The 16744-nt window shown below is 35.7% G+C and overlaps 1 protein-coding gene across 1 annotated transcript in view; it reads right to left on the bottom strand.

The window, feature by feature from the left end:
* The window catches only part of LOC107663124 (kelch-like protein 29), a 133933-nt gene that overhangs the window by 56716 nt on the left and 60473 nt on the right, over window positions 1–16744 (bottom strand). Inside the window, exon 9 of the mRNA XM_016453284.1 lies at window positions 11166–11362. Coding sequence (XP_016308770.1) covers window positions 11166–11362 — 197 coding nt within the window. The remainder of the gene's footprint in view (window positions 1–11165; window positions 11363–16744) is intronic.

Below are 16744 nucleotides of genomic sequence, written 5' to 3' on the forward strand. Positions count from 1 at the left end.
GTAATAAAAAGAATATAATTTTTCTCATCATTTCAATCAAAATAGCACATTATAATATGCATTATTTTCAAAAATACACATTATGCATTTCAAAAGCTTTTCAATTGGTTTGCATACATTGTGGACATGAGAACAGCCTTCAACACGAGACACAGCATCTCATCCAAAGCGTTCGGTCCAACGCTGGATTCAACCCCAGTAAAGCTGACAATCAGAATCAGAGGGAAGTCAACACAGCAGCAGAGTTCAGCAGCTCTCTGTGAGAAGAAACATCCCGCCGTGAGCCAATCTACTGAGACAACACCAGAGAACACCTGAGACCTGAGAAAGACCATCATTAAAACGACTGACCCGACAGAGCTCGTGCTGACCTCACCCGAACACACAAAAGCAGTCTGACATAAACAACAAAGACATCCTGTCTGTGATTTTTCACCTGTTTTATGGTGAAAACTGATCCGTCTGAGACATGGTTTGAGGAATCACTCATGTTAGGAGCACAAATGCTGCAGGTTAATACTACATACTCTCAATTTTTTGAAAAAGAAAAGGATTTTACAGCTTCTTAATTTATTGAATTTTTCTCAATCACTTATATATATAATTTTGACATTATTTTCATGAAAATGTAGCACAATAACTAATAAAATATCAATTATGTCAAAAATAAGTGCATAAATAAATGCATGCATCAATCAGTCAATTAATTAATACATTAATTGAGACAACACTTTTTTTTTCACAAGTTCATGATTTGAGGAAGAATTTTTTCGTAATTCATCATGTCTGGAGCACAAATACTGCAGATGTGTCCTAAGCAATAATAAATTGAGAATCTGTAATAGCCCTACATAAGTCTTTTAAGGTGGAACAATTTCTTGTAATTCATCATGTCTGGAGCATGCAGATATTACAGATTCTCAATACAATGAATATTACAGATTCACTGCTTTCATCATGTGTCCTAAGTAATAAGATGCACCATTTTCACCATGAAACAGGCGATGAAAAATCCCAGACTTCAGACTTTTAACAAGATTATATATATGTAAGAATGTTTTGGTCTTTGAGACACGTGTAGATATTAAGGTGTTTTTGTCATTTATTATGAGTAGACAACATGTCTTTTTCAATAAATTGAGAATCTGTAATATCCTTACATAAAACAGCTTGTTACTGCCTAAAGTCTCGGATTTTTCACCTGTTTAATGGTAAAAATTATGTATCACCTTAGTACATGATTTGAGAAATACAACACAAACGCTGCAGGATAATATTACAGATTCACAATTTATTGAAAAAATAAATAAATAAAAAACAGATCAGCCCTTTTAGGCTGATTTAATTCCAGCGTGTTTCAACCTGATGCTGAATTATGTGAACCTGCTAACCGACGTTAATTATGGCATAAAAAGAACAAAGTTGCTCATGAAAGAGCAATTAGCTTTGGGAAATAGAAGCCAATATTCATGAAAAAACATAATTGTTTTGATGGCGTTCAGATACTGTATCTTATCCAACACCCCGAGGCTCTTTTAAAATGATCAAACGTTTAGGGCATAAAACACTTTTCATTTTCCATCCACTTGCATTATATTAGTCAGACTGTATTCAGCGGTGCAACATTTCCATATTTAGAATGAGTCACTGAAGAAAAGGCCGTAAAGTTACAGCGTGTGATTTATATACTGGTCTGTCAAACTGAGGAGAAACTGTTCGATACGCAGAATAAAAAAGAAGAAAATAAAGACAGAGACAGAGAGAGCGCAAAAGACTGTAAATAAAGGAGGAGTGTTTGTTCTGCTTCAGTGCCATGCTGGATTTGTGATTTCATAGGCTAAACCCCAGGAACGAAGTGGCTTGAATCACTGTTGCATCATTTCTAGACCATTCAAACCTCTGGAAATATGGTGCATGATTGCATGCAAATACATTTTGTTTAAAACAAAGGGCAAATAGCAGATGGATTCATTCTAAAGTTTGGATGCTATTTTAGAGTAGGCAAGACAAAAAAAGAGCTTCTATGAAACATCACATCTGTCCGTATATATTCACATGCATCAAGAGGCATCTGTCAATCTGACACAGTGTTGTGGCACTTCACTGATGCGTCCTCACAGAACAGCTACATTTGAACGCATCAGAACAGACAGCAACGTGTTTGATACTCATCAAATTGCTATTGATCTCTGACAAGTAAAAACTCCAACATCTGTCAGCCACAGGTTTCTGATTCAATACTTTTGACAGATATTCCTGTTTACAGGAGGAAGCGACTTCACATCGTCTTTCTTTCTCTCTAGCTCATGAAAAGCCAAATCAAGGCAAGACATAAAACAAATCTGTTCTCTAAAATATAAAAATATCAGTCTGGAATGTTTGACTCTGGTTGGTCAATTCGCTGCATTCTGCAGTCAAGTTTGAGAGGTTCATAGAATCAAAACTTTTAAAGTTTTAGGCACTTAGTAGCTGTTTACACTACTGTTAGTTTTACAGGAAACAGCAGTGATGACTGGTAAACAAACTTACTTAGCTATTGTTTGCATAATTACTCAACTTTACAGGCATTCATTCTCAAGAGGAAAGTGTTAGCAGTTAAGATAAGTATAAGATAAGTGTAAGCAGTTAGATAAGCATAGCCCAAATTTGACCACAATGCAATGCAATAAAATACAATTATTATTTTTAGTCAAACTGATTACTGGTCTGTATTATAAAAAAAAAATATATATATATATATATAGGAACTCATTTCAGCCTGAATTCAGATTGATTTCCTATCCAGTTCCTTCTCAATGGAGGCAGTGCAGGGCCAAATAAACATAAGGTCACTGCATCAATCTCTGCCGCTTCCTTCTCATGCCATCTGATCTAGTTTCACAGCGACGCTTCACGCACTCCAAACACTCAGCTCAATTGGCTCGCGCACTTCGAAACAAGCTAATTTATTTAATAGACATATGCCGGGGGAGTTTAGTCGCAGTGTTTTGGGGAGTAACATCTGTGTCTGGAGTAGCATAATATACTATTATAGAAGTGCAGCAATATATAATATGTATACTGGAAGCAAACAAACAAATAAATATGTGTGCATAAATATAATACTAATTTTGTGAACATTTTAAGTTAAATTATTAATATAACTGTCTTCTATTTTAATATATTTATAATTTTTTTAATGTAAATATATATACAGTATATACAGTATATATATGTGTGTGTGTGTGTGTGTGTGTGAGACCCGTGGTGGCAAAATGAGTCGGAATGCGCACGGGCTAATTTTAAGCAAAAAAAGGGAAAAATGACGATTTTTGGTCGAATTTCAGGTTTTCACAGAAATAAGTTAATTAAGCTCTCGTCTAGCAATCCTAATGCTTCAAATAGTAATTCAACATCTAAAATGATCTTTATTTGTGGTAAATTAAACTGATTGGACATGATTTGGAAAGGCACACATCTCTCTATAAAAGGCCTCACAGCTGACAATGCATATCAGAGTGAAAACCAAGCCATGAGGTCAAAGGAACTGCCTGCAGAGCTCAGAGACAGGACTGTATCGAGGCACAGATCTGGGGAAGGCTACAAAAAAAATTCTGCTGCACTGAAGATTCCCAAGAGCACAGTGGCTTCCATAATTCTCAAATGGAAGAAGTTTGGCATAAGCAGGACTCTTCCCAGAACTGGTCGACCAGCCAAACTGAGAAATTGATGGAGAAGGGCCTTGTCTAGACTGGTGACCAAGAACCTGATGGTCACTCTAGGTGAGCTCCATGATCATATATGCAGATGGGAGAAACCTACAGAAGGACAAACATCACTGCAACACTCCATCGATCTTTATGGCGGTGTGGCCAAACTCAATCCTCTTCTCAGTGAAGACACATGAAAACACACTTGGAATTTGCAAAACAGCACCTAAAGGACCCTCAGACTCTGAGAAACAAGATTCTCTGGTCTGATGAACATCAATTCTGAACATCATGTTTGAAGGAAACCAGCTCTGCTCATCACCTGCAGAGTAACATCCCAAAAGTAAAGTGTTCTGGTAGCAGCCTCATGCTGTGGGGTTGTTTTCCAGTGCCAGGGACTGGGAGACTGGTTAGGGTTGAGGGAAAGCTGAATGGAGCAAAGTACAGAGATATCCTCAATGAAAACCTGTTCCACAGCGCTCGGGACCTCAGACTGGGCCGAAGGTTCACCTTCCAACATGACAGTGACCCTAAGCACACAGCCAAGGCAACACAGGAGTGGCTTAGGGACAACTCTGTGAATGTCCTAGAGTGGCCCAGCCAGAACCCTGACTTGATCCCTATCGAACATCTCTAGAAAGACCTGAAAATGGCTGTGCACCGACGGTCCCCATGCAATCTGACCGAGTTTGAGAGGATTTGCAAAGAAGAATGGCAGTAAATCCCTCAATCCAGGTGTGCAAAGCTTGTTGCGTCATACCCAAAAAGACTCGAGGCTGTAATTGCTGCCAAAGGTGCTTCAACTAAGTAGTGAGTACTTGTGTAAATTTTGTTCACTTTGTCATTATGAGGTACGGAGTGTAGATTAACATTTATATTAAATATTAATATATATGGTATTCACTAGGGTTGCAAAGGGGTGGAACATTTCTGGAAACTTAACAAAAATCCCTGGAAGATTCCAAAAATCCTGCAAAGTTTCCAAAATTTCTGGAATGTTTCCGAAATTTACTGGAAATTTTCCACCTTTTTGCAACACTAGCATTCACAGTACATTTTGTTGTTAGTTGCCTGTTAGTTGGTATTTGCTCTAAATAAATTGCTTGAGTATCCGGACTAATTTAATGACTTTAAATAATGAATCTCTTGTTGCTTGACAAGCTCGTTTTAAAATAAAGGCCCCTAAAGGCCCGTTCACAGCAGGAACGATAACTATAAAGGTAACGATAAAGATATAGTTGTAAAAATCGTTCTCATTATTAAAGAATAGCAGAGTCCACACCACAGCTATAACAACAAAGGCACAGAGAAACAATATCATTGGAATCAATTTCAGAACTATTTTTTCTAGATGAAGAACGATTAAAAATATTGACAGCCAATCATAATTAATCCTGCTGTCACGACCTTGAGAATTTAAAGAGGTAGACAAGCATGCGCTGAGAATAAACAGACGATATCGTCCGCTGGTGTGGACGCTAATATAGTTATCTTTATAGTTATCGTTCTTGGTGTGAACGGGCCTAAACACTGCACATCCATACACATTTTCTGACACAACAAACTGCTAAAAACACCGCTTCATCTGCTGACATTTAAATCATGCAACCAATGCTAATCTTAATTAGCATAGCATATGCTGTCAACTACTGCTGTCCGTTTTAAACTTAAAATATACCCTTTAGTGGTGTGCTTGCGTAATGTGTGCCTCTTAACCGACAGAAACCAGTGAGCGCTACAACACCAGAGAAAACCTCCTGTTCATCAAACTTTAATTTAAAAACCCCATTTTAATGATCTAAGCGCATGGTCTAAAGCGCACGGCGCAGGTGCACTTAGGGCATGTCCAAATCCACTTTTGCTAGTTTAATGATGGGAAAAACGGTCGGCGCGCATGGTCTAAGAGGGTTGTCCCTATTCTCTTAATGAGTTATAGGTGTGTTTTGGGCATAACATGCAATAAACCAATCAGAGTGTCATCTCCCATTCCCTTTAAGAGCCAGTTGCTCTCGTGCCATGGCGGATTTGCTATTTACACGGCGGAATTTGCAAACGCAAAGACAGAACACATCTCCAGAGATGAAACGGAGCTGCTCATGCGCGAGCAAATAGGTAGCCTAATTCTGATACATGCAATGACTATCCATTATGACATGTAGGCATTTTTATATTTATGTAGCCTACACAATAATAATCTTTTACATTGCAATCCTTTAATTTTTTTATATTTGGCATGTTTGTGTGATGCTGTGCGTCCCTGTGTGTGTAATAAGCAGAGTGTACACGCGCTGTGGACCCGCCTATACTAACACGCTCCTTAAATAACAAAAAAACTACTGCGCCATTGACTTTAGACCAGGTTTTTGTTGGTCAATGGCGCAGTCTATTTCAGTTGCCTCAAAATAGCAACGCGCCAACAATGCGCCTGAACACACCTCGTTTTCAGACCAGCACGCTCATGGGCGCACAAATGGGCGCAAATGCATTTGCTATTTAAACAACGTGGCGCAGGACGTGAAAATGACAACTGCGTCTGGCTGAAACTAGCAAAAAAACACTTGTTTCTCACAACTGCAAGTTTACTTTATACCCTACAATTTGTTTTATTTTTCTAAATTTTGACTTTAAATCTCACATGTGCAAGATATGAACTCGTAATTGCAGGTTTAACTATTGCAATTCTGATTTTTTTTTCCTTTTCCTTTATATTTTCAGTTTATACCCTACAATTATGACTTTTTTTGCAAGTTATAAACTGTAAGTTTACATAGTTTCTGTCACAGGATAAAAAATAAAAATAAAAAAGGTGCTTGACTTTTTCCCTACAATTCCTTTTAATAAAATCAGTTTATATCTCACAATTCAGACATTTCTTTTTAGAATATCAAGTTTATATCTTGCAATTCAAACTTTTTTCTTAGAAATGTGAGATATAAACTAAGAATAAAAAAATCTGAATTTTGAGATACAAAGTATCAAATTTTTTTATTTCACTGTGGGGAAAAAGCTTCCATATTTCATTATTTATTTAATCATTTTACCTTCACGTCAGGAACACAAGTAATCCTTTAAATGCTCACTAGGGTTTTAGAAAAGAGCCATGGTGGTCTGAAACAGATTTTTGGTGATTACTGGCCTAAAACTACTTTTTTTTTTTAAATACATTAACCTTTTGTAAAGAGAAGTAACATCTTGGCCTGCATTTGGTTTCACACAGCCGTGAAGCTCTGATGTCCAGCTGGAGCGGGATGATACGCCTCCTGTTCAGTACGTTTCTCTCCTTTGTGCTACAGAAGAGCGTGTAATCGAGTGGCTTTTAGTAGATTTAACATAAGGAAATGACGGCACGTTCTCAGGATGGTAATCTCCTCACACGCTCGGTGTGAGCACTGCATCATGAATGTTTCATCTGCCATATTACCAGGACTATTTTCAGACCCGCTCTGAATGCTCACACAGATATGAACATCAGTAAAGTCTACTGCACCTCAAAGGGAAAAAAGACCTTTCTCAGGAAAGAAGCACATTTCCTGAAATTGATTACTTGCTACTCAAACCAGTGATTTAATCTCGCAATTCTGTCAAACAGGCAGCAAAGATGTGATGTTTTCTGTGTGCTGTATAACAATGAAAGGTCCAGCTTAAACACAAGGGATAAAGTTCTGGTTAAGCACACACATGGGTAAACATTCAGACGAGGCAATGGTTTACATTTCACTCTCTTTTTCTGGGACAGAGAGATAACAATTAATTTATTTGATGGCTGCTCAATGTTATAGGTCCACCTTGCTGTCAATTTAGGGTTTGTACTCTAAAAAACCCCAAAACTCCAAATAAATCAGCAAATTAAGCTCTTCACGTTCACCACATCTGTATATGTATTTAACTACAGTTCAAAAATTTGGAATCAATAAGATTTTTATTAAAGAACACGCTTAAGCTCACTAATGTTGCATTTACATGATAAAAAAATACAAAACAGCAATATTATGAAATATTATTACCATTTAAAATAAATGTTTTCTATGGGAATATATGTTAAAATGTAATTTATTTCTGTGCTGCAAAGTCTTTTTCGGTGTCACATGATCCTTCAGAAATCATTCTAATATGCAGATTTGCTGCTCAGGAAACATTTCTGATTATTCATGTTAAAAACAGTTGTGCTGCTGAATATTTTTTTATTACATTTTATTTTATTTATCTTTGACGAACGGAAAGTTCAAAAGAACAACACTTTTTCTGTTTTTTTTTTTACTGTCACTTTTGCTAAATATAATACATCTTTGCTGAATAAAAGCATAAGAGACTGTAAAAAAATAAATAAAAAGAGATTTATACATCATCTGAAAGCTGAATTCCATTGATGTATGGTTTGTTAGGATAGGACAATATTTGGCTGGTCTTAAATATCGCCGTATGCATTGGCAGCAGCAAGTTCCTGTACTTGCTTACAGCAGCAGCAGCAGCAATTATCTACAACTACAGTAATAACCAACAGCAGCAGCAATTCAGCAGCAGCGTAGCAGATCTATTCCGCTCCATTCAGAAGTACCAGTACTTACATAGAAACCTATACATAGTAGTCAGAAAGAAATGCTAATTTTAAAGAAAAACATCAGACGTACTTGGAGGCTTTTGCATCTGAACTCTTCATATATATATATATATTAGCATATATACATATATATATATTAGCAGATGCTTTTATCTAAAGCGACTTACAAAGTAGAAGCATATATATATATATATATATATATGTGTGTGTGTGTGTGTGTGTGTGTGTTAACTATCTTTCTGTAAGTAGCATTTTAAAAACTAGTTTTTAATATCAACTGATGTTTGTGTAAATATATCATATATTGTATGACATGCTAACACTCAAAAGTGAACTTATTATTAAAACATTAAATGCATATATAATGCATTTTACTTTATGCAATGCATTGTCAAGTTTTATTGGATAACGGTGTGATGGTATAAATTGTTCATTTAATTTCTCAACATATCATTATTTCATATTATTCTGCAATTTGCATTACTATTAATTTACAAACATTTTAGAAAGGCTGCATTACCTACAAAAGTAAATAATTGTGGACTTTAAGTGGGTGAAATTGCAAATGTGAGCATTATTCTTTCTGCATTAAATCAAGCATACAGTATATGACGAGCTCTGGTAAAGGCGTAAAGAAAACTCCTCTCATACAACACATCTCCCAGCACTCAAAACACAATTACGTGTAATGAAAGCACATGCGCTTAGGAAAGTGTAAATGGCTTCGATTTCTATTACCAAATATTTCAATGTACCATCTTGACTGCAAGAACTCAAAACTCTTTCCCGCTGATGAAACCTTGAAGAAGAATCTCTTTTGCAGAGCGTTCACTTTTCATACGCATTCAAGTGCCATACATCACTTATCTGAAGCGGTCACGCTAACAAGAGTGTCTCAAGTCAGTCTTGCACATTTCGACTTTTCATTTCTAACTTTTGTATAGTGAAGTAGACGGAGCACTCCAGCGGATCCCTACAGGAGAGAATGTCATTTCATAGGTGTTGAGGTGTTGATAGATTAATAAGCTCCAGATCCCAGGGGTTCATGGGAAGAGGAGCACAAACTAGAGCTGTCAATGCCACCGACTTCCACTTTTTGATTCTGAAGCTAAACTCATAATTCACATTCCTTGCACCTGCCTTATCAACAGCAAATTTCGATTACTCAATTCAGTTAAGTGCTGTCAAATATATAGTCATTTTGTCACTAGTTAGTCGAAGTGCGGTTCAATTATTTATAAGAGTGACAACCGCATTGTACAACCAAAAATCACTAATGAATTATAATGTTGTGTATAAAACATAAATGTTGCACAGGTGTAAAAATAATGAAAATAAATACATACAACATAATAAATGTATAAATAAATTTTATATATGTAAATGTTCTAAATAAATTTGGATGGATGGATGGATGTTATTAAATATTGTGAAATATACATAAATTAACCAACTTTTTACAGGTGGCAGTTCAAACATTTTAAATCAAACGTATTTTTATGGTGTTATTCATGTTGAAAAGTAACATTTCTATGAAAACTACAAACGGAAACTACAATTAGAACATGTTTTTTTAAATTGTCCTATTTCAATTATTTTTTGTGCATTTCAATTCTTTTCAGTTTCAATTCTTTTTTGTGTTATCATTAACTGACTTATAATGTGTAATTATTCTTATTTACACATTCATAATATAAACAAGAGGCTCGGTGAAGAAAGAAAAAGAAAAACTAAATATTTATATAAATAAACTACAGAGGTGTAATATAAAAATATAAAAAACTCCAATCAATTCATATATATATATACAGTATATATACACACACACATACATACATACATACACAGGCATAATAAATAATTAAAAAATATATTTAAATATAAATACTTTGAAAAATAATATTAATAAATTAATGAATAATAAATATTAATTCATACATATACAATTAATAAATAATGAATATATATTCACACACACACAGAGCAACATTTATGGGTCATTCATGCTGAAAAGCATAATTTTAAAACCACAAATACAAACTACTCAAACAGCATGAATTCATTCATTCTATTTCAATTTCCAGTTCAAATTCAAATCATAATCCAGCATCCTGCAAGCATCTGAATTCAAATTGTGCAGCTTAATTGACATGTAAACTGCATTCTCAATTCAGTTCTGAACGGTGCCGAGCCGCCTGTCAGGATCTACATGCTAAAATATGTATGGACTGACTCCTCCGAGTCTGGCTCCTGGTGCAATATCTGACTAAAATATTACAACAAGTATTCAGATTACTAGAAATTACCGCATATCAACCGTCAAGATGTCTGATTCACAACCAGCGCACGAGTCATTACGACTTCTGTAATGAGCAACTGTATTTCTAATTTACTTCAGTTCACGGCAGAGCGTGTGTGTGTGTGTTGTGCTCATGTGTCAATCAACATAACACAAGCCTCCAGCTCTGAAAGGGGAAACAGAATACAAAAAGAGAGAGTGAGACGTGGACAGAATGAATAATGAGCGTATTCCCTCACGGCTTCACCATGAAGTTCCAGTAAATTACTCCAAGTTTTTAGAGTACCTACAAAAACAAACTCATTAGAAAGCCTATTACCATAATTTGTCCACGAGAGATTGAGAACTACAATCATGTTCTGCATTTACTGCAGCATTTCTTTCTTGAGGTCCTCTTACAATTTTACTCAAGGTTACTTGCACCAAAAGCAGTTTTGCATGACTGTTTTTTAATTCTCTCTTTGACCAGACATGATGGGAAAAGCTTTTCTAAGCAATTTGTCTGAAAATGAAACTAATGCATACAGTGTTGTATTAAATGCATGCAATTTAGTGACGGAATTAGTTGCACGATTTTGGTGAAATGTCTGGGGGAAAATGTAATCTGTCTGGTTCTTACCGAGGAAGGAGACACAGACTTTGCAGAAAGTGTTGAACTGGAACTTGTTGGCCACCTCCAGTAGGGTCTTAGCATTGGCCGAGTCGATAATGAGGGAGCCGGTGTAAACAAACTCAAGGAGAAGCTCCAGAACATCTGAACTGATGTTACTCATTGTCAGCTGCATCTTCTCACCGTTTCTGTTCTCTCCCGATAACCTGGACACAGTATGAAGAAGGTTAAACCTGCAGCTTGTGTCGTCTGTTCCTCTCACAAATATCTATAGACTTCAGAGCAGTGTTGTTACTGTTGTTACCTAAAACTACAACTACTAAAAATTGCTTTCATTAACTGAAATAAAGCTGAAATAAAATACACATATTAGATGAAAAAAATGTACAACTTAAACAGAAAACAAAAATGAGAAATGCTGCCTTAGCAACTAACTGAAATAAAATTAGGACTAAAATTAAATAAAAATTAATTAAACCAAAAAAAAAAAAAAAAAATTTCTTTTATTATTTTTCATTTTAATTTTAGTTTAAGCTACAAAAAGTGTAAACTAAAATTAAAATGATAACTGAAAAAAGAAAAAGAAAAGCTAATTCAAAATATTGATTAAAATTGTATTTTATTTTCAGTGTATAATCATTTAACTTTTGGTCTGTTCCTCACACAATTCTATCATATGACTTCAGAACAGTGTTGCTATTATTAACTAAAACTAAAGCTAAAATCATTTTTGTAAAATTAAATAAAGCTGAAATATAAATATTAGATGAAAATATGAAATAAAAAAATTATAATTATTATTTTTATCAAAAAAAAAAAAATAGAAATGCTGCCTTGGCAACTACATTTGTTTTTATAAAATGTAAAAAAAATAAAGTTGAAGTACTAAAAAAAAAAAAATAATAATAATAATAAAATGTATTTAAAACCAAATAAAAATACTAAAAAAAGACAAAAACACAACAAAGTTGTTAAGTTTTCATTTTCATTTTAGTTCAAGTTGCTAAATCTCAAAATTAAAATGAAAACTGAAAATGTAAACATTAAAGCTAATTCGAAATATTAATAAACACTATAATAGTTAATAAATAACACTGAAATATCACTGCTTCAGAAGACTTGAATATAGTTGTATGGACTATTTTAAGGCGTTTCTTATGGTCTTTTTTGGAGTTTGACAGGGTCACTACTACATCACCGCATAAAGATTTTACAATAATTTTAACAACAGTTTGTTTCTGAGTGAACTACTCCTTTAAGAAACAATTAAAAACCTATCAAGCAGCGCAAAGCGAGATGGACTCATTTGGAAGAGCATCCACTAAAGCTGTTCAGCGAGTGTGACTCAAAGTCAAGCCTGTGAGTTTCTCTACAGCAGCGCTTGAGGGAAAACTTGAGTGAGCTGCTATGCATTTTCATGCATAATACATGTTTAAAGGCATATGGAGAGTGCAGATTGCCTGGCTGCTGAGATGAGCTGCTCTCCGTCTAGAAGAGGGCTGCTGGCTTAGCGTATCTGCTGAGGGCTGATTGGCAGACGGATGCACCGCGGCTTTGGTTTTTGCCATTGTTTGTGTGCATGTCTTTACTTTTAAGACACTAAACCTATAAACCTTAATTATCAGGCACGCTGCAAAAAGACAAAGGTGTCTGGAGAAACAAAAGCTCAATGATGTTCCATTAATGGACGACCACGTCCAACAAGCAGTTAGACATGGCAGTGAGGTGGAAATAATAATAATGATGATAACCTCTCTTCTGCTTCCTATTCTACTCGAGACACATGCAATAAAGGTGAAGTGTGTAATTTCTGAGTCACTATCAACAGCAAATGAAATTGTGAAGAGAAAAAAAAATCTGCTTTGAAACAAGAAAATGTTTAGGGTGTTTGCACGTGTTTCAGGAGGACAAAAACACTTTTGCCTGATCGAGTTGTGTTTTAAAATGCATCATATAAAGCAGAGTAAAATGGGTGCAATTTCATGCTACACCAAAACTGAGATAAAGTATTTTAGCATAACAAATGACATTTCCTCTTTAAACAAATCACATGTGTTTTAAGGAATAGTTCACCCAAAAATGAAAATGTGCTCACCCTCAGGCCATCCAAGATGTAGATGAGTTTGTTTCTTCATCAGATTTGGAGAAATGTAGCATTCCATCACTTGCACACCAATGCAGTGAATGGGTGCCGTCAGCTGATAAAAACATCACGATAATCCACACCAGTCCAGTCCATCAATCAATGTCTTGTGAAGACAAAAGCTGCGTGTTTGTAAGAAACAAATCCATCATCAAGGGTGTATTCACACCTGTCTTGTTTGGTTCGATTGAATCGAACTCAAGTTCGTTTCCCCCCTTGGTGCGGATGTTTTGGGCAGGTGTGAATACAGCAATCACACTCGGGTGCGGACCAAACAACCGTACCGAGACCCAGCTGAAGAGGTGGTCTCAGTCCGGTTCCAAATGAACTCCGGTACAGTTCAAAGGATGAACCAATGAATGGATGACCTTAGCACACATGTGGTTTTGTTTACAATTTCTGGTTCACTTGCAAAAAGGGCAGTGTGAAAGGGAACCGCACCAAACAAAACAAAACAAAAAATAAATAAATCCACATTGTATTTGGTCCGGACCAAAGCAAGCGAACTATCGGATTTTCCTGGTGTAAATACACCCTAAGACGTTTTAACTTTAAACCGTTGCTTCTGGCCAAAATGCACTGTAAATCCATAATCCATAATAACGCTTCCTCCAGTGGAAAAGTCCGTCTCCTGTTCTCCTCTCACATAAAAATCCACCCAACATATTTGTTTAGAAACGTTTTGGACTGTTTTCCCTCATAAACAGTGCTTGATCCGTGCAGATTTCTCTCCTGATTTAAACCAGGTGACTTTTTCACTGGAGAAAGCAATATTATGGATGGAGGACTTCGGTCTTTAGATGGAAGCAACAGTTTAAAGTTAAAAACATCTCAATGCTGGATTTGTTTCAGCTTTTGTCTTCTCAAGACGTTAACTGATGGACTGGAGTGGTGTGGATTACTGTGATGTTTTTATCAGCTGTTTGGACTCTCATTCTGACGGCACCCATTCACTGCAGAGGATCCATTGGTGAGCAAGTGATGTAATGCTACATTTCTCCAAATCTGATGAAGAAACAAACTCATCTACATCTTGGACGGCCCTAGGGTGAGCAAATTGTCCATTTTTCATTTTTGGGTGAGCTATTTCTTTAAAATTCTAGATATTTGCAAAATATGCGCAGACAAATGCATGCTACGTGTGGCAGACATACAGACAGACAGCGTAATGTAAGCAGGGAAGGAAAGGAGGGGGTAGAAAATCAGTTCTGCCACAGGGAACCAGCAGCCATCCTACAGGGAAAGGGACCATTCCATGACTGGGACGTGGATTTACTTTCAAACACCTGCCAAAATAGAGTTCAACACGGCCTGCGTACGAACGGTGACATTAGTCGTTATAAGAGCTTGGACTTGGAGGAGGCAAAAGGCAGAGTATGAGGTGAGGTGGGTGTCTCTGGCGGTGGCTGAAAAATCAAGAAATGTTACTCCTGAAAAGAAAAACAAAAATGCAAAGTTTATTGCTGTCAGGTGTAAGTGGAGGAGGAGAAATATTAAGAAAGAAAAGGCAAAAAAGTAGTTGACCATTAAGAGGTGGGAAAGAAAAAGAGCCCTCTCTCTGTCCCTGAGATCACGCTCACATTTGCAGTATTTCCATAAACACTGCTGCTCAGAAAAGAGCTTTCGGGCCATAATTTTATTCTCAAGTATGATCACATGTCTGGCCTGAAAAAAAAAAATCTATACGGTTATCAAAATCTTCCGTCCACGGACTATGACTATTATATTGATTAGACTGGGACCATACAGTGACGACAGTATGCCACTCAAAGGGGGGAAAAAGACTTGTAAGAATGAAAAGGTGCATAATATTTGAATGATGATGCTGGTTTCTAAAACGCCTTCTTTTGGATATATTCTCAGGCAGCATCAATCACATGTACTCTTTATAGAGATCCCAGAATGCATTGCAATTTAAATAAATAAATAAAAACTCCTGTTAAACCATCAATCTAGACCAACTGAACCAGTGGAAAACAAGTTTATGCATAAATACAAAAAGCATATATGCATAAATAAACGCCCAAATAAATGCATAAACAAATTAATGTGTAAATAAATAAATTCATATAGAATTCTACAAATAAATATTCTAGAAATAATTACATCAATGCATAAAGAAATAAACATTTTATCAAATGAATGCATAAGCAAAACTAAAAATTAAATCAAAATAAATGCATGGGCATAAATTCATAAATAAATGTGAACATTTATAATTGTTCATCAAGATAATTATGATTATACTCTCCAAACAATGGACTATATTAACTCCACAATATTTCTTTAAAAAAATTACACTTCAGCTTATGCTTATATTGCGTCTTCCAGACATAAAAAAGCTAAGAGGATCAAAAGAAAGCCACAAAAAATTACAAGTGGGTAACAAACCACTAGAACTTCTGAGTTAAGTGTCTATTTTAATGGAACAAAACAAATCAAGAGTTGTCAAACTAAAGTGGGCTCTTCAACGCCAGCTATCCGTCTCAGACTAATAACGAAGTGTCTATGCTAATATTTACGTGAAAACACTCAGCAAGTGGCAACCTGATGGATGCATTGCCTGAAACAAAGCACAAATATTCAATAAAATCCAGCAGACAGGCTTAATCTCTGGAGATATTGTGAAATTCATAAGCGGCGCTGCCTTGTATCGATGCGAACGAGGCGGCGTTAATGGCTATATATTACATCCAAACGCAGATCCACTTAGTGCATGATTTGCTAAATGGATGAATCACTTTTTAATGCACATTTTCTCTGAGAACGACAAATACAGCAGGTGTTCTTTATAGACGATTAGATAAACACGGTCCGTTTGACTGATATAAATGACGGGCACTCTGATAACGACAGCCTGATTCGCTCATTAAAGGGCCACCAGACATCTCCGATATTAAACTCAGATTACAGCCCAATGCCTGGATCGTTTTCGAGATCAATGTTTCGTTCATATTTGATATTCATCATATAGGCCTTCTTTTCCCTTAAAGTTCAAAGACTGAAGTAAATTTTTATTAAGCATGTCTGAAGTGTAAACAGGCAAATAATCATGAAATAGTGTAAGACCACTCACATTTTTCCCACTAGAAATGCATGAGAAATTAATAATGCAAGAGTGTTTTTTGAACAGTTTAGTATGCTGCTGCTTTATGGATCATGAAACGCCATTGATTTTATTCTGCCGAACAAAGCTGTTGACTCAATTTAATGTAGCGTGAATTTTCAGCAGATAGACAGTTCTATGTACATAAATGCACATAAATGTCGGATTGACCTTTCCAGTTGAACTCTATGAAGTTGAACTGGATTGCACTGTCTGTTCAAATGCATCATAAACAAATTCATAATTGCAATGAAAGCAAATAAATTAATGCTTAAATGCACTTGTGCATAAATAAAACTATAAATGCATATATATATATATATATATATATATATATAT

The sequence above is a fragment of the Sinocyclocheilus anshuiensis genome, unplaced genomic scaffold (genome assembly GCF_001515605.1).
Source record: "Sinocyclocheilus anshuiensis isolate Anshui unplaced genomic scaffold, SAMN03320099.WGS_v1.1 scaffold767, whole genome shotgun sequence".
Classification (NCBI taxonomy): domain Eukaryota; kingdom Metazoa; phylum Chordata; class Actinopteri; order Cypriniformes; family Cyprinidae; genus Sinocyclocheilus; species Sinocyclocheilus anshuiensis.